General features: G+C 38.8%; 1 protein-coding gene across 2 annotated transcripts in view; it reads left to right on the forward strand.

Moving 5' to 3' along the window:
- The window catches only part of CTNNBL1 (catenin beta like 1), a 176606-nt gene that overhangs the window by 71208 nt on the left and 85457 nt on the right, over window positions 1–19941 (forward strand). The window contains exons 1-5 of one of the 2 annotated variants that reach the window (XM_074005298.1): window positions 179–232; window positions 2175–2267; window positions 11672–11744; window positions 11984–12042; window positions 13532–13680. In XM_074005298.1, the coding sequence (XP_073861399.1) occupies window positions 194–232; window positions 2175–2267; window positions 11672–11744; window positions 11984–12042; window positions 13532–13680 (413 nt within the window). In that variant the 5' untranslated portion in view covers window positions 179–193. Of the gene's footprint in view, window positions 1–178; window positions 233–2174; window positions 2268–11671; window positions 11745–11983; window positions 12043–13531; window positions 13681–19941 lie in introns of those variants that run through there. The other variant, XM_005568970.4, reaches the window with a different exon arrangement.

Here is a 19941-nt window from a genome sequence, read left to right on the forward strand (position 1 = left end):
TCTTTATTACTGGTCAGTCTTACAAAACCAGAGATGACATATCTGTAAGCAGAGCTTGAGAAATGAACGAGGCCCAGTGGAAGCAGAAAATTTGATGAGATGAGATTTTTATTTTTAGCTCCTTTGTGTACCACGTATTTCTGTTGTAGTTCTGGACTCTTTTCCTTGAGGATTATCATAAAGAAGGGGAAAGATGGGCACCTGGGGGGAAGAGGAGGAACACAACACTCTGTAATTTGGGTTGGCTGTAGTCTAGAGCCAGAATTTGGCATTGCCATTTGTTAGCAGAATGCTGGATTTTGCTGTATCAAAAGTCTGTTAACTGACTACTGACTGTCTGTTAATAAAAAGTACCAGCCTGCCAGTCTACAGAGATCTTTTTGCAGCTTGGCCAGCTACTAAGAGCTCAGGAGATTCTTCCCTCTCTCTCGCTTATTGAGTGCCTGGTGTTTGCCAGGCGCTGTGCTAGGTGCTAGGGTAGGTGATGGTGAAGTAGGCATGGTCCTGCTCCTGACAGGCACTGTGCTAGGTGCTAGGGTAGGTGATGGTGAAGTAGGCATGGTCCTGCTCCTGACAGGCACTGTGCTAGGTGCTAGGGTAGGTGATGGTGAAGTAGGCATGGTCCTGCTCCTGACAGGCACTGTGCTAGGTGCTAGGGTAGGTGATGGTGAAGTAGGCATGGTCCTGCTCCTGACAGGACAGACAGACAGGGGAGTCTTGAAAAGAAAGGAAAGACAATGCTGGGTGACATATGGTATCATAGGAGTCAGTGAAAAGCGCTGTGGGAATGAAGAAGAGCCTGCAAACTGCTGTACAGGAGCAGCTAGCTCCTGTGCGTGACTGTGGCTGAATATGAAGACAGGTGCATTTTGACAGGTGGAGGAGTGGGACAAGGGCCTTCAGGCAGGGGAGTATCATTTGCAAAGTCATGAATGGGGCTGGGATTTGAGGAAAGACTGGAAATGGCCTGTGACAGTCAGAGGTGGGAGATGGAACTGGAGGAGTAAGTTTGTCCAGATAATGGAAGACCTTGTAAACCATGGCAGGAAGCTTGGATTTTGTTCAAGTGAACAATAGGAAACCATCTAAAATATAAGCAGAAGAATAGGATAAAGGCATGGAAGATTAAAACGAATGAGTTGATTTTTGTAGGAAATGGCAGAAAGTAATTCAGGGTGTCGTAGTGCTCTTCATCTCTCAGGGTTTCATTACTCCTCTGCTCCCACAGCTTCGTGCTTCCCCTGCCTGGTCATCCTTTAACTTGCCACTGTGGAGGCTGATGTGGGCAAAGGAGTGAGAAAGAAGATAGGAGGTGTGGTGATTTCTTCAGCCCTTTCTTCTTCAAAATTCACACCCAGTGTGTTCTGGGTATTGTGCTTAGGGGACACAAAAGTGTAGCTGTTTCATGATAGTAACATATTCCAGGATATGGAGTGGAAGGGGGGCTGAAAGAAATGAAACCGTTTGATATTAACGACTCCAGGTGATTTAAAAAAAAAAGTTCTCCTTTTCAGTATCATAGTCATGCAATAACTTTTTTTTCCTCCTAATTTTTAATTTTTCTATTAAGCAACACTTTGGCTGTTGTAGTAGATAGCTGGACCATATATATTTGCTTCCTAGTACCTGGGAGTTACCTCTGCCAGCATGACCTTTCCCCTTGTGCATGTTATTTTGTTCAATTGAAAAGACCATGCTTGCCTGCTTTGCAATATTCTTGCTTCCACCTGATGCAGGGAAGTAGAACTGCAAATGGATGAATCAGGAAAGGGAGAGACTCTGAGTTCACCAGCCCCTGATTTTAAGGCTTTTGCCTAGCTCCCTGTCTCTTTGGTTATGGGTTTCTGGCACTCATTTGGGACTGGGTGAAACTTCTTAGGCAGATATCCACCCTTTTGTGTGTTCTGCTCTAGTGTTCCCTATTAGCATAGAAAATCTATCACTTAGCCCTTTTGTGAGTTCCACCATTTTCAGTTATGAGTTTTACTTATAGCATAACTGGAAGAAGAAAACCACAGCAACTCCCTGGTTAATCTGAAAATGACAACCCAGCATCTGGCTGGGAGGAATGCAGGGAAGTGGGGAGAGGAATAACATGCCTGTCATGGGAAGCAAGCTTGTTGCAGACAGAAACAAAGTTGTCCTCCCAAATGACTGGTGTCTGTCTCCCTTCAGCTATTGTGGAAAACATGGCTGAGTTCCGGCCTGAGATGTGTACAGACGGTGCCCAGCAGGGTCTTCTACAGTGGCTGTTGAAGAGGCTGAAGGTGAGTTTGGCTGTGGGGAACTGCAGCTCACACCTGTCTTTGCTCTGGGCGTGATTGATGCTGGGTTATTGGCATAGACTGTTATGCTGGGCCATATGATCTAGTTTGGGAAGCTTCTGGTACCTCTTGCTTCTTTCTTCTCCATTTTTGTTTGTTTTAAAACAAGAGGCTTTGAAAATAGTCTTAGTACCTCTGAAAATACAAACATGTTATAAATACAAATTCATGTGATATAGAAGGTATAAAACTGAAAAGATCCCCTCTGCTGATCCCTTGTAGTTCCACTTCCCAGAGGCAGTCACTGTTAACAACATCATATCCATTTTCCCAGAAATTTTCTGTGTACGTAAGAGAGTGTGTGTTTCACAAACAGAATTATATAATATTTTCTTATGCAAGTTGATTTTCTCACTGAACTAATTGTTGCCTAGTTAATATTCCACCACACAGATGTACCAACATTAATCTCATCATTCCCACTGGTAAGTTTGTACTGTTATCAACAGTGCAGCTGTGAATACAGTAGTCCCCTCTTATCTGTGGTTTTGCGTTCCGCGTTTTAGTTACTCACAGTTAACCATGGTCTGAAAACAGGTAAGTATAGTATATACTAAAAGGTGTTTTGAGAGAGAGACCACATTCACAAAACTTTTATTACAGTATGTTGTTATAATAGTTCTATTTTATTATTGTTGTTAATCTCTTACTGTGCCTAATTTATAAATTAAACTTTTTTTTTTTTTTTTTTTGAAACTAAGTCTCACTCACTCTGTTGCCCAGGGTGGAGTGCAGTGGCGTGATCTCAGCTCACTGCAACCTCTGCCTCCTGGGTTAAGGTGATTCTCCTGCCTCAGCCTCCCAAGTAGCTGGGATTACAGGTGTGCGCCACCACGCCTGGCTAATTTTTGTATTTTTAGTAGAGATGGAGTTTCACCATGTTGGCCAGGCTGCTCTCAAACTCCTGATCTCAAGTGATCCACCCGCCTCGGTCTCCCAGAGTGCTGGGATTACAGGTGTGAAACACTGTGCCTGGCCTATAAGTTAAACTTTATTATAGGTACATATATAGGAAAAAACATAGTAAATATAGAATTTATCTGTAGTTTCAGGTATCCACTGGGGGCCTTGGATCCTATCTCCCACAGATAAGGGGGGGACTACTATATACAAACTTTTAAAAATACACATTTGTCTCAGTTTATCTGTATAATAAATTCATAGAAGTAGAATTGATAGGCCAAAGGCTATGCACATTAACATTTTTTGTAGTATTGCAAAATTATTCCCACTGATTTATCACATCCCACTGATAGATCAGCTGCCCCATTGATTTAGAGTTATCTGTTTCCCTCTGCTTCTAGCTAATCTGATGGTGAAAACTGGTATTATTTTAATTTGTAATTTTAAAATCAAGTGAAGTGTGTTGGCTTCTTGTTGTTGATTAGCCATTTGTATTCATGTCTTTTAGCTTCATGTTTATATTCTTTGTCCATATTTCTCTTGGATTGTTCATTATCTTTCCTTCTTAGCATAGTCCTTGTGATTGTCTTTTTAACAGTTAGTACTGTCTAATAGAGTCAATGGGGGAAAGAAGAGGCAAGAGCTCCTCTCAGAACAGTTTTAACCAAAGGTGTGATGGGAGGCAGTTTGGAACTGCTTATATGCTACTGAAATGGTCCTCAGGCAGTCAAGGATCCCAACATTTTGGTGAGAAGGAGGCACTTGTTTGTAGCTAAAGTCATGCTCTAATTAATGGCTTTGCTCTGCTTCAGAGTGTCATAAACATCCAGAAAGTCTGGGCTGTATCAGGTCAGATTTGTCCTGCACGGTCTTGGCAGGGCTAAAGGAGAAGGTTCTGCCTAAGATATCATATGCTCCTTGGTTTTCTCCATTTCTGACACTCTAGTCTTTTCCAATCGTGTTTATTCAACCATTTGTTCCCATTAAATCTTTAGCCTTGATTTACATAATATATTGGCCCAAGGATGCTCAGCTAGCCCAGCTGCTACCATTAGTGGGTATGGGCACATTTGCCTAGCAGAGGTCAGTAAACTATAACTCCCTCCAACCCCCATCCCTCTTGCCTTTCAGTCTTGCATCCAGCAAGTAGTTAATTTGTGCATTGTCATTTGCAACTTCCTTTTGACCTCCTCTCTTGAGTCTAAATATCCTTTGGTTTTAGAACTAGACTTGTTTCTCATTTAATTTCCTTTACATCTCTCTAAACTCAGTTTCTTCTTTCCTCAGTATTCAACACGTTTTTATCCTCCCAAAACCTTGAGATGTTTTGGGAGCAACAAGTGGAGGAGAGGAAAGTAGAGCACTGAATTTTAAGGGGGTGGCGTAGATGTCAGGGAGCTGAGTTGTTGGGGGAGTAACCACAGGTTAGGGACGCAACCTTAAAATATACAAAATAATTCAATCTTTTTTTTTTTTTTTTTTTTTTTGGTCTCTGTTATGTCAGGACAGATTTTTCCAAGTTACTTGAGACTTAATACTCGTTCAGGGATCTTCATTAAACTAGAATGTCAGACCTTCTGCCTTTTGAAAGTTGGTGAAACTTCCCAGAGTCTTTTTTTTTTTAAATTGGTAACATTGGAAGGGAAATTGACTTTTGAGTGTTTGACTTGGATGCCATTACCCTTATGATCATAATGAAGGGGCCCATTTGCTAGTTTAGCAAACTATTGACTCTTGCCACGTAGGCACTGCATTGGTGTGATCCTCAGGGCGTAAATAGCCATGTTGCTGTCTCTGAAACAGTTTTCAAGCTTTTAGGGATATTTAAACATCAAAATGCTATTTGGGTTTTTTACTGGTAAGCAAGTGCTTTTAGAAGAAAACTGTGCTGCCCAGGCTTAATTAATTCTTTCATTAATTAGTTAATGAAATAAAGTCCTGCTAAAGAGTGAGGCCAGCAAGAGGGCATGTCCTTCACAACAATGCCTTGCTCTTATTTCTCATAATCTAGGGAAGTACTTGTTATAATCTTCACTCTCTTCAACATCATGGTGACTCTTAGTGAGTCCTGGACCCAGATCCTGACTTTCACTTACTAGCTGTGTAGCTGTGGGTAATGGCCTCTTAACTTTTCTGGCCTGTTTTCTCCTTTGAAAAATGGGGATCATACTCCCTGCCCTTCCAATCTCACAAGGTTCTTGTGAAATCAAATATGAGAATGCTTTTAAATTGTAAAGATGTTATAGCAGTGGGTTTCAGCTGGGGGTTTGTATTAAGATCACCAGTGGAACTGAAAAAATAGATTCCCACGCTGTACCCTAGACCTACTGTCTCAGTCGCTGTCTTTGGTATATTTTAGAAATGTTTCAAACACATATGATTCTAATGTACAACTCTCACTAAGATCCACTTGTCTCTGGAAATGTGGACCTTCTTGTTAACCATTTTACTCTGGAGACTAATTTAAAACTCCATTTTCACTATGCCATTCCCCATTCAGAAACTTACCTGGAGTGATTCTGTGCCTTCTACATCAGATCCCACCTTCTCTGCCTCTTACCCTGGCCCAGTTTGACCTGTTCATTTTTCAGTTTTGAAACATTGGCCTTTGTTACCTTTTAGATTCCTTTTTTTTTTTTTTTTTTTAAACCTATCCCCTGCTCTGCAAAGGTCAAAATTATCTTGACCTCTGTGTCTGGCTTTGTTCCTGCTCCTGATTCTATCAGGAATGACTGTCTCCTCTCTTCCATTCGTATTTCTAAATTTTACACACCCTTCATGAAACAGCTTAAATCCCTAATCTTCACTTTTAGAACTAAAGGAAATCTGTAAGTTCTGTTGTAGATAAAAAATTTAAAATTGAGACCTGTCGATATTAAGTGCCTTGCCCAAACCCCTGTAGCTAGTTAGAGATAGAACTAGGATTAAGACCCAAGCCTCCAGAATTTTCTTTATGCCCCCTTTCCATAGTACTTTGCCCCCAGCCTATACTGCCCACTTTCTTTTATAAAAAAATCAACCCCTTCATCTTTTTCCAATGGGTTCTCTTGCGAGAGTTAGCCTGTCTGGGTTCTAGCATCTACCCGCAACTGTGTGACGCTCTTGGAGAATCTTCTCTCCATCTGTAAAGTGGAGATGACTCCATCACCTGGCCAACTTGAATATTCTTATGTGTGCTGATTTTCTTTCTCCAAATATCTCTAAATTTTATAATTACAAGGACTGTGTCTATGTCATATCTGTATCTCCTCCCAGCTGTTCTCAAACTGTGTTTCCCAACCAGGAGCATCAGCATCACCTAGCACCTTGTTAGAAGTGCACATTCTTGGGTCCACCCAGACCCACTGAATCTGCAAAGTTGGAGTGGAGCCCGGTAGTCTGTGTTTTTGTTTTTGTTGTTGTTGTTGTTGTTTTTTGAGACGGAGTCTTGCTCTGTCACCCAGGCTGGAGTGCAGCGGTGCAATCTTGGGTCACTGCAAGCTCCGCCTCCCGGGTTCACGCCATTCTCCTGCCTCAGCCACCTGAGTAGCTGGGACTACAGGCGCCTGCCACCACACCCAGCTATTTTTTTGTATTTTTAGTAGAGATGGAGTTTCACCGTGTTAGCCAGGATGGTCTTGATCTCCTGACCTCTTGATCCACCCTCCTTGGCCTCCCAAAGTGCTGGGATTACAGGTGTAAGCCACCGCGCCTGGCCCAGTCTGTGTTTTAATAAGCCCTCAAGGTGATTCTGATGTAAGCTAAAGTAGAGTACTTATGTCTAGATTACTTGATAAAACCTTGCAATTTGACTGATCATCCCATATTTATTCAGTAATCCTTGAGTAATTCTTAAGTGAGTGACACATTGGTGACAGCATTGTAGTGTTGGATTTCTCCTTTTTGTATGGTAGCCTAGCAGTATATAGAGATATTCATGGATCTCTTCATCCAACAAATCAAACCTCACTAATTTATTCTAATGAGGATAAAAACCACTGCAGATGATTACATTAAATGGATTAACAGGTACGTAGATAACAGTAGTGTGAGAGATGCTGCATCACAATTAATGTTTTTAATGGGGAATACAAGCTTATTAGGATATTACATATTATTGAAAATAACAGCAAAACCAAGTGTTTTTTTTCTTTTCTAAAAAAACAAAATTAAGATTACCTCTTGTTACCCAGTTAAACCAATGCTTCAGAAACAGTTGCAGCATTCAGTTAAGTTGTATTTTATGTACAACTGATTGATGCTAAAGTTCTTAGCCTGTATGACCAGAGGTTGGGATTTTGTAGGGCACAATCTGCTTTGACAATTCTACAGTACTGTGGATATGTCTGAACCTGCCCCATGTGTTCCAGGTACCAGAGGTGAGCTACAGATATAACCTGCAGCTTCTGGCTGTGGGTGGTAGCATAATTGTTTTGTACCTTCCAGAAAAGCAGCAGCTCCCAAAAAGGTGAAGTTTAATTTTATTCAAGGCTAGTACATGCTGAGTACAAACCTATGCATGACTCTATAATTACTCTGACAGCTGAAAGATTTAAGAGAGCCAGGCTCCTGGATAGAAGAGAGCCCTACAAGTTCCAAGTCCCGCTGATTAACTTTGCAAAATCCAAGAGACTATACCTGCTAAGTAAAATCTCCTTTCTCCTAATTTTGATTAAATGTCTTTGAAATTTGGCGGTTTGGTATTGCGCAATCTCTGGTTGAGATTTAAACAGAAATAAAATATCCTTTGTAAGTTTTGTCTTTGGCTAGACAGGAAAGATTACTTTCCTTTCTTCCCACCTGGCCTAATTTCTTCTATTTCTTTTCTACCAGATTAAAACATCTGGTTGTCATCATCATCATCATCATCACTAAGTTTTCACCATCTGATATGAGTTTCATGTATTGACTGCTCACTACATGCTAAAGTGTTTTTCTAGAACCTTCTTTCCTTCCTTTCTTTTTCTTCTTTTCCTTTCTTTCTGTCCCTCTCTTTCTTTTTTTTTTTTTTTTAAGGCAGCGTCTCACACTGTTGGCCAGGCTGGAGTGCATTGGTACCATCACTGCTCACTGCAGCCTCAACCTACCAGGCCCAAGTGATTTTCCAACCTCAGCCTCCCAAGTAGCTGGAATTTCAGGTACACACCACCACACCTGGCTAATATTTGTATTTTTTTTTTTAGAGATGGGGTCTCACTATGTTGCCCAGGCTGGTCTTGAACTCCTGGGCTCAAGTGATCCTCCCACCTCAGCTTCCCAAAGTGCTGGGATTACAGGTGTGAGCCACTGGGCCTGACCACATACATTATTTCTAATCCTCACAACCCTGCCAAGAGGGTGCAGTTATCCCCAGTTTACAGGTAAAGAAAGAATCCCAGAGAGAGGAAATGGTGTTGCTCAAACCACATGGGAACCATGTGGGAGAGCCTGTGAGCATTGGGCCTTGGCATCTCTGAAGCCACCTCCTCTCGCCAAGCTGCTTCCCAGCTGGTACTGCTTTTAGGTTCTGAAGCATTGCAGAGCTCAGCGTTGGGGAGTTATCAGGCCTCATCATTTTGGTTTCCTGATTAGATTCTTCCTTCATGTCGATTTGTCAGTCAGAACTTACGTTTTAATTAAAAAATGATGAAGTTATCAGTCTGGTTTTTAAAAACTTACTTTGGGTAGATTGGAAACTCTTAGTAGTGTCTTACAGCAGAAGGTGGAGATTTTCTGCGGAACCAGGAATTCTCAATAGCAAGAAACTCAGCTGGTCGGTGCCTGTTACGTATACACCAGTTCCCTTAGTACAGCCACTTCATGAGGAAGATATTAATTTGGCCAGTCGCATAGCTGGTAACTGTTAGAGCTGAGATTCTAATGCAGATATTTCTGGTTATGGTTGTCAGAAAAACTTGTGGTACCTACTGTGTGTTAGGTACTTTCATATTATGTTTTTAAATTCTCATAGTAACTCTCCAAATAAGTGGTTTTTTTTTTTTTCTATTTCTTCTTTCTTTTTTTCATGTCAGTGCCCTTAATTTAAAAAGTGCTATTTTTTATTTTCATTTTACAGATGAGGAAACTGAGACCAAGAACGTTCCTTGGGTCATGGATTCCTATTGTCAATTTACGGTGTTTTTTAGTGTCTCAGTAATTTTGTTTTTACAGCACCGCTATGCCAAAAAGTATCTAATAGTCTCATTTATTAAGTAGTTATGTCCAAACCATTTAATATGTATTTATGTCCTTACAATTTGTTAGCCATTTGAGAAGATAATACACACGAATTAAAAGAAAAAATATTTTTATTTCATTTTTAAATACCATAGTTACTTCCTAATGGTATGTGTGCCTTTTGATACTGCTCAAATCCTCCAACCTTAGGATCCGATTGAACACCACCGCCGTCATTCTGATTTCACATCCATTTTCACAGTTATTTTTGTCAGAGCAGCTATCCAAACACAGCTCCACAAAGATATGATGTCACCAGAAGAAATGTACCTTGAGATGCTAGTTAATGCAGTGCCCAACAGATGTCACATTTCCCTGTGTTCTCCATGAAATTTTTAAATACCCTGTGGTGAATTCAGTGTGGCACCCCAGTTGCCACAGCACATAGTTGGAGAACTGCAGACTTGTTCACATAGGCAGTGGCGTGCTCGTGAGTCAGCCTTAGGTGTGTCTAATGCCAGATCTGTGTGTTTTTTTTTTCTTTTTTGAAATTTGACATTTCTACAGAATTAATTTTAATTCAGTGTAAGGTTTTTAAATGCCACAACAGTGGACAGGGTTCAGATCTAAGTCACACCTGTTTGTTCTCTTGCTTAATTCTGTGTCTTCCCTATAGCAGGTGCCTAATAAGTATTTATTGAAAGGAAGAAAAACTGCCTCCAACTTGAAAATAGGAGCTTACAAAATTGAATAAAGGACAAGAGGCATTAGATCCACAGAAAGGCCGTGGCTCTAATGACCTACTGTCTTGTGACTTCTTTCAGTTAAGTATCTTGTTTTAAACAAGAACCATGGCCCTTGCAAAGCTAACGTTTAAGTTGGTGCGGCTTAAATCTTTCAAAATATAATAGCAATACTTGGAACTTATATAATTTGAGTGGGAAATTTTATTCGCGAATCCTTGATTTTGATAGGGATGCTTACTCCTTGGCTTTTCACCTTCATGTTTTGATTTTCGTTAATATGAAACCATTTTTCTTAAAGTGAAACATACCACAGATTGCATTAAGCCCTGACTATTATGCTGAATTTCTTGAAACAAGGCTTCAAGCTTGCCCCGGGAGCATACCTTACATTTAGCACATGTAAGACCTTGCATTTATAGATCTTTTAACCTAAGATGGTCATACTTGGTCGACCTCCTGAAACTCTGTAGGCTGCACTTAGCTTGATGAGGGAGACGTGCACAGAAAACTGAAATGATGCTGAATATTGCTTGATTAGGTGCAACTCTTCCTCTTTAAGTACAAAACCAGTGTCTAAACAGATCTGTGAATGGTGGTAAGGTGACGGAAGTGTTAGTTCCAAAATAAATACTTCCCTTGTCTTTTCCAAGTACAGAAATTCTTTGTCATTTCAAAAACACAGATAGGTAGCAAAGGTTGCTGCTGATTAATAGTCATTGTTTACATGCCTGCATTTTAAGGATCATGGACACCATAAATAAAAACACATCACTGAGACTCGCTCCTCTCTGTGCACCTTCATCCAAGGGGCAGTGATAATGGTGAGATATTTAAGTCTCACTACCGAAGCAACAGTGAGGACAGCCATGAAAAATAGTCTGTGCAGTAGATGTGTCCCCTCTGAAACTCCCAAGTAGCAGACCATGCAGCAGGGAAAGAATTGTGGGTAGTAATTTGGGTGTTAAAATATTAACACATTTTTGCATATTTAATGTGGTTTCCTTTTTAAATAATAGGCAGATTATGGCATGCAAGCAGATAGGTTTATGATTTCAAATTAAATTTTAAGCATTAAAAAAATCCAGAAGGAACTACTTTGTGATAAATATATTCAGTTAATCAAGAATTGCTTTCTTTTCAACTTCTCTGCTCATATATTAACTAATTTATAGCCTAATTTCATGATTGTAGCTTGTGCATTAAGCTTCATGGTGAGTTTTAGTCTTAAAAGTTCAAAACTCTCATTCTTCTAGTTCACATTTGAGTACTATGGGCGAGACATATATAATCTCTGGACTCAAAATGGGAAATCTTGGAAGTCTTTACCGAGGAGGTAACCTTAATACCTGGGCATTAAGAGTGTGAGAACCATTGTTTCAGTCTGTCACTTTACTTGGTTCTGGTCTCTTGAGAGCAGAGGCCGACGTTTTTCCCCTTAACTGCCTTTTCCCTTTCTAACTTCTCCTTCTCTCTAACTCAGATCGTAGTACTCGTGAAAAATTTGTCCTGGGGAAGAAAGCAAGACCTCTTAACATTTTTCTCATTTCTCCTATTTCCCCATAGGCAAAGATGCCTTTCGATGCCAACAAACTGTATTGCAGTGAAGTGCTGGCCATACTGCTCCAGGACAATGATGGTGAGGCGCCCTCTCAGTATTGATATTCTGTTAGGATAGGAGCCAGGCTTGTTTCAGATCATGACAGCAAGCTCTCTTGCCTTTGGCATCCCCTTGCTCTCCCTCTCGCTCCCTGTGCTGCTTTTGTACTCTGTCAAGCTGTATTGATTTTGTTTGCTGATGTATCAGTGTTAGACGGCTGTAAAATCTGACAGTTAGGTTCATTTTTTTTTTCTTCCTCTATTTTTTCCCCCTTTTAGAAAACAGGGAATTGCTTGGGGAGCTGGATGGAATCGATGTGCTTCTTCAGCAGTTATCTGTGAGTAATTCTTATGCTTCCTGTCTGCTCTAAGATACATGGCTGGCTTTGAATGGGAGGTGGAGCTGGAAATTGTGGGAAGGAATGAGCCATGTGCTGCAAGCCATATGGCGTATGTTGGCAGGTTTGAGGGTTATATGGAGGTACATGGTTTGCCTCCTTTTCTTAGTCATTTGCTCTTTATGACCAGACATCACTGTGTGTCAGATATGAATTTTCTTCGTCTTCTGATATGATATTGTCAACTCAAAAAAGATGTGCCTCCTGCTTAAGTGTGTATGTTCTGGGCCAGGCATACCAAATTATTTTCATTTGACCCACTCCCAAGATTGTTCACCAACCTTCCTTTCAGTCTGCTGTGAAAATGGAGTATGTTCATTTAGGATCTGAATAAGCTCAAGGAGTCCAAGTTCCACTGCAGTGGGGTGGGGGTCAAGGGGAGGATAGGGGAGGATGTGGTGCTGAAGGCTGGAGTGAGAACTTGGAAACTGCCATTTTCTCACTGTAAGAAATGTAAATCCAGTTGAAATGTTATTCTGCTGGCATTCTGAAAATACTGTTAAGATTTCCTCTTACAAGTTTCATCTGTGTTATTCTAAAAACAGGACTGAAAATAGATCATTTGGATAAAATCTTGAGAGTGTTGGGAGAGTCTGAGATGTCAGTTTGCATACAGCTTCCATCTTGGTGCCAGCAGCCTGAGTGGCTTGGCCTCCACCCCAAAAATAGAGCTTTGAAATGTGAATCTGTTTCCAGTTCTGGGAAGGTGCTTAGTCCTTTTCCTGTGAGACTATTGATCTTCTCCTAGTAGACTATATGGGTATGCATATACTGTTTAAAGGCTTCTCTTAACATGCCTTACATCTCTGGCAAAAAGAAGACTTCTGCTGTAAGCACTTCCCATGAATTAAAACCCCAACTCCCCTGTGAGGGAATTCAGTGGCCTTGATTGTCAGGAAACGCTTCCTTATATTGAGCCATGTTTCACCCCCCTGGATTGTGGTTGCTTTTAGAAGGGGAAGAAATGAGATATGGTTGGGTTGGGCAAGTGGAGGGCTTTGAGGGTAGTTGGCAAAGTTGTTTCTCATCCTGGATAATGATTTCAGGGGTGTTCACTTCATTCATTTAGTTTTATATGTCCTTTATGGAGTTGTTCTGTATCTGTGTTATATTTCACAATAAAAAGGTTTTGGTTTTTATTTGGGTTTTGGTTTTTTAAAAAATCTGCTTGCCTGAAACTGTCAATTACTGATGGACCCAGTGGTCAGTTGAGTGTTTTGGCTTTTTTTTTTTTTTTTTTTGCATTTATTTAATATATGTGAATTATTTAGTTTCTCTAAAATGGAAACTGATGAGAATTTTGTTTGGTGAGCTTCTGTTTCCTCAACCGTAGAGTTATGACCCACAGGTTTTAGAAATTGTTGGATGGAGGCTCATGAAAAAACGTTCTCTTAATAGTTCTGTGCTTTGTTCTGTTTTTGCTTGACAGGTGTTTAAAAGACACAATCCCAGCACGGCTGAGGAGCAGGAGATGATGGAGAATCTGTTTGATTCCCTCTGCTCCTGTCTAATGCTTAGTTCTAACCGTGAGCGCTTCCTGAAGGGCGAGGGTCTTCAGCTGATGAATCTCATGCTCAGGTATGTTTTGAATGTCCTAGTTTTCCCACCTTTTTTGCCTGACTTTTCACTGTTAGCCTGAATTCAAGAGCATGTAGCTATGGTCATTTATTCTGTTGGGTTTCCTAGACTTTACCCTGAAGAGTAAAGTCTTCAAGCATGAGGATGTGTTTGTGTAGGTATGTGGTCTTTCCTAAAGTTAGAGTAGACGAATAAAAAGTATATTGTGTTCTGTTTGTGCCCTACTGTGGTGGTTGCTAATATGTCCGCTCCATTGAAAGACATTGGTGTTTTTCCTCTCCTTCCCATAGTGTGTTAGTTTTGGGGAAATCTAGCCATTACTTCTAAACTTGAACTGATTTTCTGTATATATCACATAGACCTATCTATGCCATATGTTTTTCTGTATTTTTATTGAAAGCAGTATATCATTTGTATTTTTCACTCCTCATTCAGTAATGAGTTGTACATGTGCTGTATGCCTAGCTTAGGAAATATGAAAATGTGCAAGATAGTTCCAGAAACTTTTATTTATAGTACTTGCCTTGTATGTCTTATTATTTATACTCTAATTCCTGAAATTGGATCTTATATTAGTTTCACAGTTATTTTGTAGAATCCTAAAGTTAGAAGCAAAAAGGGAAGAGGAAGCTTATATTTATAATTCTTGAGACCCTGTCTAGGAAGGGGAGTAGAGAAGTGTGTGGGGGAAGGCTGAGAGGATAACCAGAGTGTGCCATAGGGTCAAGGGACTTTAAAAAAAAAAATGAGCATGTTTATGTGGTTGGAAGATTCTAGTCATTATGAAATTGTGCCCTACAGAAGGAGGAAGTTGAGATTTAAAGAAAAAAACAAGAAAGAAAGAAATGGAGCCAGAGTCTGCTGTCTTAAAACTTCAAGTATACTGAAAGCCCTGTTGAACTAAGATATTTCTTTGGAAATGTTTTTCAGAAATGTGATATATATTTGTTAAATAGAATTTAGATACTAAAATACAAAACTGCTATTAAAACATTGACAAGGTACTATGTTAAGTGCTGGGCATACACAGAAATACCTAAGACAGAATTTCTGTCTCCACAAAGTTAGAAAAACAGTTCTGTGACCTAAACACAGCCTGTCTTTGGGTGTATATTTTCTTTTAGTCTTTTTTCTATAATTTTTAACAACTTTTTAAGCCTGCCACACATACGATTTTCTTTATTGCGACATTTCAAACATAGCATGCTGTTTCCCATGCTGTGAATAATCTTCATGGGAGTTTTCAGTAACTGCATCATGGCCTCCAAGGGACTGTGGCTTAGTTAGTATTCTTCTGTTGTTGGCGTTGAGGATATTTCCAGTGTTTTGCTATTATAACAAATTCTACAGTGACCATTTTTGTGTTTAAAAGGATGTTAGGATTATCCAGGTACAGTATGTTCTCCCTTAACATCATCAATAACATTCTTGGAAACCACAACTTTAAGCGAAATGATGTATAATGAAACCAGTTTTTCTGATCATTGTTACAACGGTATTATTTGAGGATCTGACCTGCTATATCCCGTTTTACTTAAAGTTGCCATTTCCAAGTCTATCTGTGATGTTAAGTGATGACTTGTTGTGTATTATTTCTAAAACATCTTAAAAGGCTTCTGAAGGGCTGGAGGCACAGTAGACCTCTTCATTTGTCCAGTGCGTACCAGACCTTGCATTGACCAGAAGTCTTCCTTTAAGGAATTGCTTTTAAAAACAATTTTTTTTTAAAGTGCAGAGAGGGGCATGAGAAATTACTCAGAGGCCTTTTGTGTTTAGCTGATTTTTGCTAGTTTTACTCTCTTGAGTCTTTTGTTTATCTCCCTTACCCTTCTAATTGCTTGTCCTTTTGTTGAAATGACCCACCTTCTCTCAAGTAAATAGCATAAATAGAAGATGCATTTGGCTTCTTGAGTCTTCTAACCTTAACACAATGGTCTGAAGAGACTTTTCCTTAAGCTTCTTAAAGGTCTGAATTGCCAGTGTCTTTGGATGGTTGAGTGCAAATATGAAGTGATATATTTCTGTAGCATATGGCTTGGTATTGCGTAGCAGTGGGGAGCTGAATAAATAACCAGAAACATGGATTATTCAAACAGAAATGCTGAGATTCAGGGAGGCTAATTAAAGGAGAGCTCCAAAAGACTTAGAAACTGTACCTCTCTAGATCTCCTAACTTTTCATTTTTGAATGCTGAAGTTGCTGTTATATTCATTCTTTTGCATTAATTAGCCATATTAGCAGATTCAGCATTTCCTTTTTTCTCTTTCCCATACTCTTTGTTCTGTGTTATTTTTCTTCTTCAGACTCCCAAATGGAAAGTTTAATTGGGATGGAATATTTTTTTCCATACTATAGTCACCCTTTCTGATCTTTAGTAAGAGCTGCCAGGTGGCTCTTTGTCTAGAGAGAGCCTATTCAAGACTAAGAAGCTGTAACACTAGAGGTTCAGGAAAGTTTCTGTGGTTCCATTGCCCCTAAATACAAATCTTTACTTTGACTCAGTCATTCATCAGACAGTTGTGAAATGCCACGTGGAGAGGTGGCAGTATGGAGGAGGGTGGAAGAATGGGCCTGGGACTTGTAAGTGTGGGTTTGGAACATGCTGTTTCACTTATTAGCTCTGGATATTTGGTGAGTTACTTTAACCTTTGTGACCTTCTCATTCTCAGTTTTTCATCTGAAAACTGGCACTAATAATACCATATTTACAGGGATTTTGACAGAATTAAACTCTATAAAGTATCTGGGAGAATTCTATAGTTGCAAAACACTGCTAAGGTACTATGTTAACTTTCTATGTTAAGTGCTAGGTTTATACAGAGATGCACAAAACAGGGTTCCTGCCTCTAAGAAACTCAAAGTCTAGTGAGGGAAGCACACATTAAATAACTATGATATAATTTAATATGGTGACTCTTCAGAAGAACAGTTACTTTTGCATGTATGTACTCAGTGAATTTTTTTCCTTTCTGATTATTGATAAGGAAAGATCACAAACAAGATACTCATTGATACATACTCCCTCCTTCCCACATATGCCCTCCTTCCCACACATATGTGCACACACACACAAGCATATGTTCGCTACCAATTTAATATTTTTATCTACTTTATTGAGGCATAATTTTTATACAACAAAATGTATGCATTTTAAGTGTACAGTTTTGACAGATGTTTCCACCGCCACAGTGAAGATGTAGAACAGCACTATCAAGTCGAAATGTAATGTGAGATAGGTAATTTTACATTTTTAGTAGCTACCACATTTAAAGGGTTAAAAGAAACAAAAATAATTTTAATAATGTATTTAACACAGTCAAAAATTATTTCAACATGTAATCAATATAACAAAATTATTAGTAAGCCATTTCACATTCATTTTTTTGAGACTAAGTTTTCAAAATCCAGTGAACATTTTACATTTACATCCCAATTCAGATGCTAAATTTTCATCAGAATACTTGATTTGTATTTAGATTTCATAAAATTTAGAGTTGAAAACAGATTCTCATACTTAAGTTTGTCCAAAGAAACTTAAATGTTTTCCAATAAGTCCGGTATCAATTTTTAAATTTTAAACTTAAATTTATTTAAATTGTATTTAAAATTTAGTTTCTCAGTTACAATAGCCACAGTTCAGATGCTCAGTAGCTACACAGTGGCTACCATATAGAATGCCGTATCTACAGATCCTTTTTATCACTCCCAAAAGTTCCCTTGCATGCCACCAGGCCTGGCTAATTTTTAAAAAATATTTTTGGCAAAGATGGGATTTCACCATGTTGCCCAGTCTGATCTTGAACTCCTGAGCTCAAGCTATCCGCCTGTCTTGGCCTCCCAAAGTGCTGGAATTACATGTGTGAGTCATTGCACCTAGCCAAATGCCTCCTTTTTCATTTCCGTTTTTTATTTATTTGATCTTCTCTCTTTTTTTTTTAGTCTGGCTAAAGGTTTGTTGATTTTGTTTATCTTTTGAAACCTAACTTTTCATTTTGTTGATCCTTTGTATCTTTTTTTGTTGGTTTGTTTGTTTCATTTATTTCTGCTCTGGTCTTTATTATTTCTCTTCGTCTACTCGTTATGGGTTTGGTTTGCTCTTGCTTTTCTAATTCTTTAAGATGTTAGGTTGTTTATTTGAAGTTTTTCTACTTTTTTGTTGTAGGTGCTTATTGCTGTAAATTTTCCTCTTAATACTGCTTTTGCTGTATCCCATAAATTTTGGTATGCTGTGTTTCCATTTTCATTTGCTTCAGACTGTTTTAATTTCTTTCTTAATTTCTTCATTGACCCACTGGTTATTCAAGAGCATATTGTTTAATTTCTGTGTTGAATAGTTTCTAGAATTCCTCTTGTTATTGATTTCTAGTTTTATTCCATTGTGGTCAGAGAAGATACTTGATAGATTTCAGTTTTCTTGAATTTTTAAAGAATTGTTTTGTGGCCTAACATATGAACTATTCTTGAGAATGATCCATGTGCTAAGGAGAAGAATGTGTATTCTGCAGCTTTTGGATGATATGGTTTGTCAATATCTATTAGGTCCATTTAGTCTATAGTACAGATGAAGTTTGATGTTTGCTGATATTCTGTCTGGATGTTTGGTCCAGTGCTGAAAGTGGGGTGTTGAAGTCTCCAGCTTTTACTGGGATCTGTCTCTCTCTTTAGCTCTAATAATATTTGCTTAATCTATCTGGGTGCTCCAGTGTTGGATGCATATGTATTTACAATTGCTATATTCTCTTGCTGAATGGGCCCCTTTACCGTTATATAATGACCTTCTTTGTCTCTTTGTCTAATTTTTGTCTCACTGTCTATTTTGTCTGATTTAAGTCTAGTTCCTCTTGCTCCTTTTTGGTTTTCATTTACATAGAATATCTTTTTCCATCCTTTTATTTTCAGCCTATATGTGTCTTTATAGGTGAAGTGTGTTTCTTGTAGGCAATGGATTGTTAAGTCCCATTTTTTTAAATCCATTCAGCCACTCTATATCTTGTGATTAGAGGGTTTAGTCCATTTATCTTCAGTATTTTATGTAAGGACTTACTCCTGCCATTTTGTTATTTGTTTTCTGGTTGTTTTGTGGTATTTCCTTCTCTTCGTGAAGGTGATTTTCTCATATGGTATGTTTTAATTTCTTGCATTTTGTTGTTTGTGTATCTGTTCCATGTCTCTTTACTTGATATTACCATGAGATTTGCAAACACTATTTAATAACCCATTATTTTAAACTGATGACAGGCTTCACACTGACTGCAGAAACAAACTGACAAGCAAAGAGAAAACTAATACAAACTCTACACTTTAACTTCACCCCTCTACTTTTTAACTTTTTTGTGTTTCTATTTATATCTTATTATACGGTCTATGTCTTGAAAAGTTGTTGTAGTTATTTTAATAGGTTCATCTTTTAGTCTTTGTACTCAAGGTATGAGTAGTTTATGTACCACAATTACAGTGTTATAATATTCTGTGCTTTTCTGTGTACTTATGGTTACCAGTGAGTTTTGTCCCTTCAGATGATTTCTTACTGCTCATTGGCATCCTTTTCTTTCAGATTGAAGAACTACCTTTAGCATGTCTTGTAGGATGGGTCTGGTGTTGATGAGATCCCTCAGCTTTTGTTTGTCTGGGAAAGTCTTTATTTCTCCCTCATGTTTGAAGGATATTTTCACTGGATATACTATTCTATAAATATGTCATGCCACTCTTCCCTGGCCTGAAAGGTTTCCACTGAGAAGTCTGCTGCCAGACATATTGGAACTCCATTGTATATATTATTTATTTTCTCTTGCTGCTTTTAGGATCCTTTGTTTATCCTTGACATTTGGGAGTTTGGTTATGAAATGCCTTGAGGTAGTCTTCTTTAGGTTAAATCTGCTTGGTGGGTTTCTGTAACCTTTTGTACTTGAATATTGATATCTTTCTCTTAAGCTTGGGAAGTTCTCTGTGATTATCCCTTGGAATAGACTTTCTACCCGAATATCTCTGTCTCCTCTTTAAGGCCAGTAACTATTTGATTTGCCCTTTTGATGCCGTTGTCTAGATCTTGTAGGTGTGCTTCATTCTTTCTTACTCTTTTTTTCTCTTTCTTTGACTGTGTATTTTCAAATAGCCTGTCTTCAAGCTTACTAATTCTTTCTTCTCCTTTATCAATTCTGCTGTTAAGAGACTCTGATGCATTCTTCAGTATGTTGCATTTTTCTGCTTGATTCTTTTTAACTATTTCAGTATCCGTAAAATTAAATAGGATTCTGCGTTCCT

This window comes from Macaca fascicularis, chromosome 10, assembly GCF_037993035.2.
Source record: "Macaca fascicularis isolate 582-1 chromosome 10, T2T-MFA8v1.1".
Classification (NCBI taxonomy): Eukaryota; Metazoa; Chordata; class Mammalia; order Primates; family Cercopithecidae; genus Macaca; species Macaca fascicularis.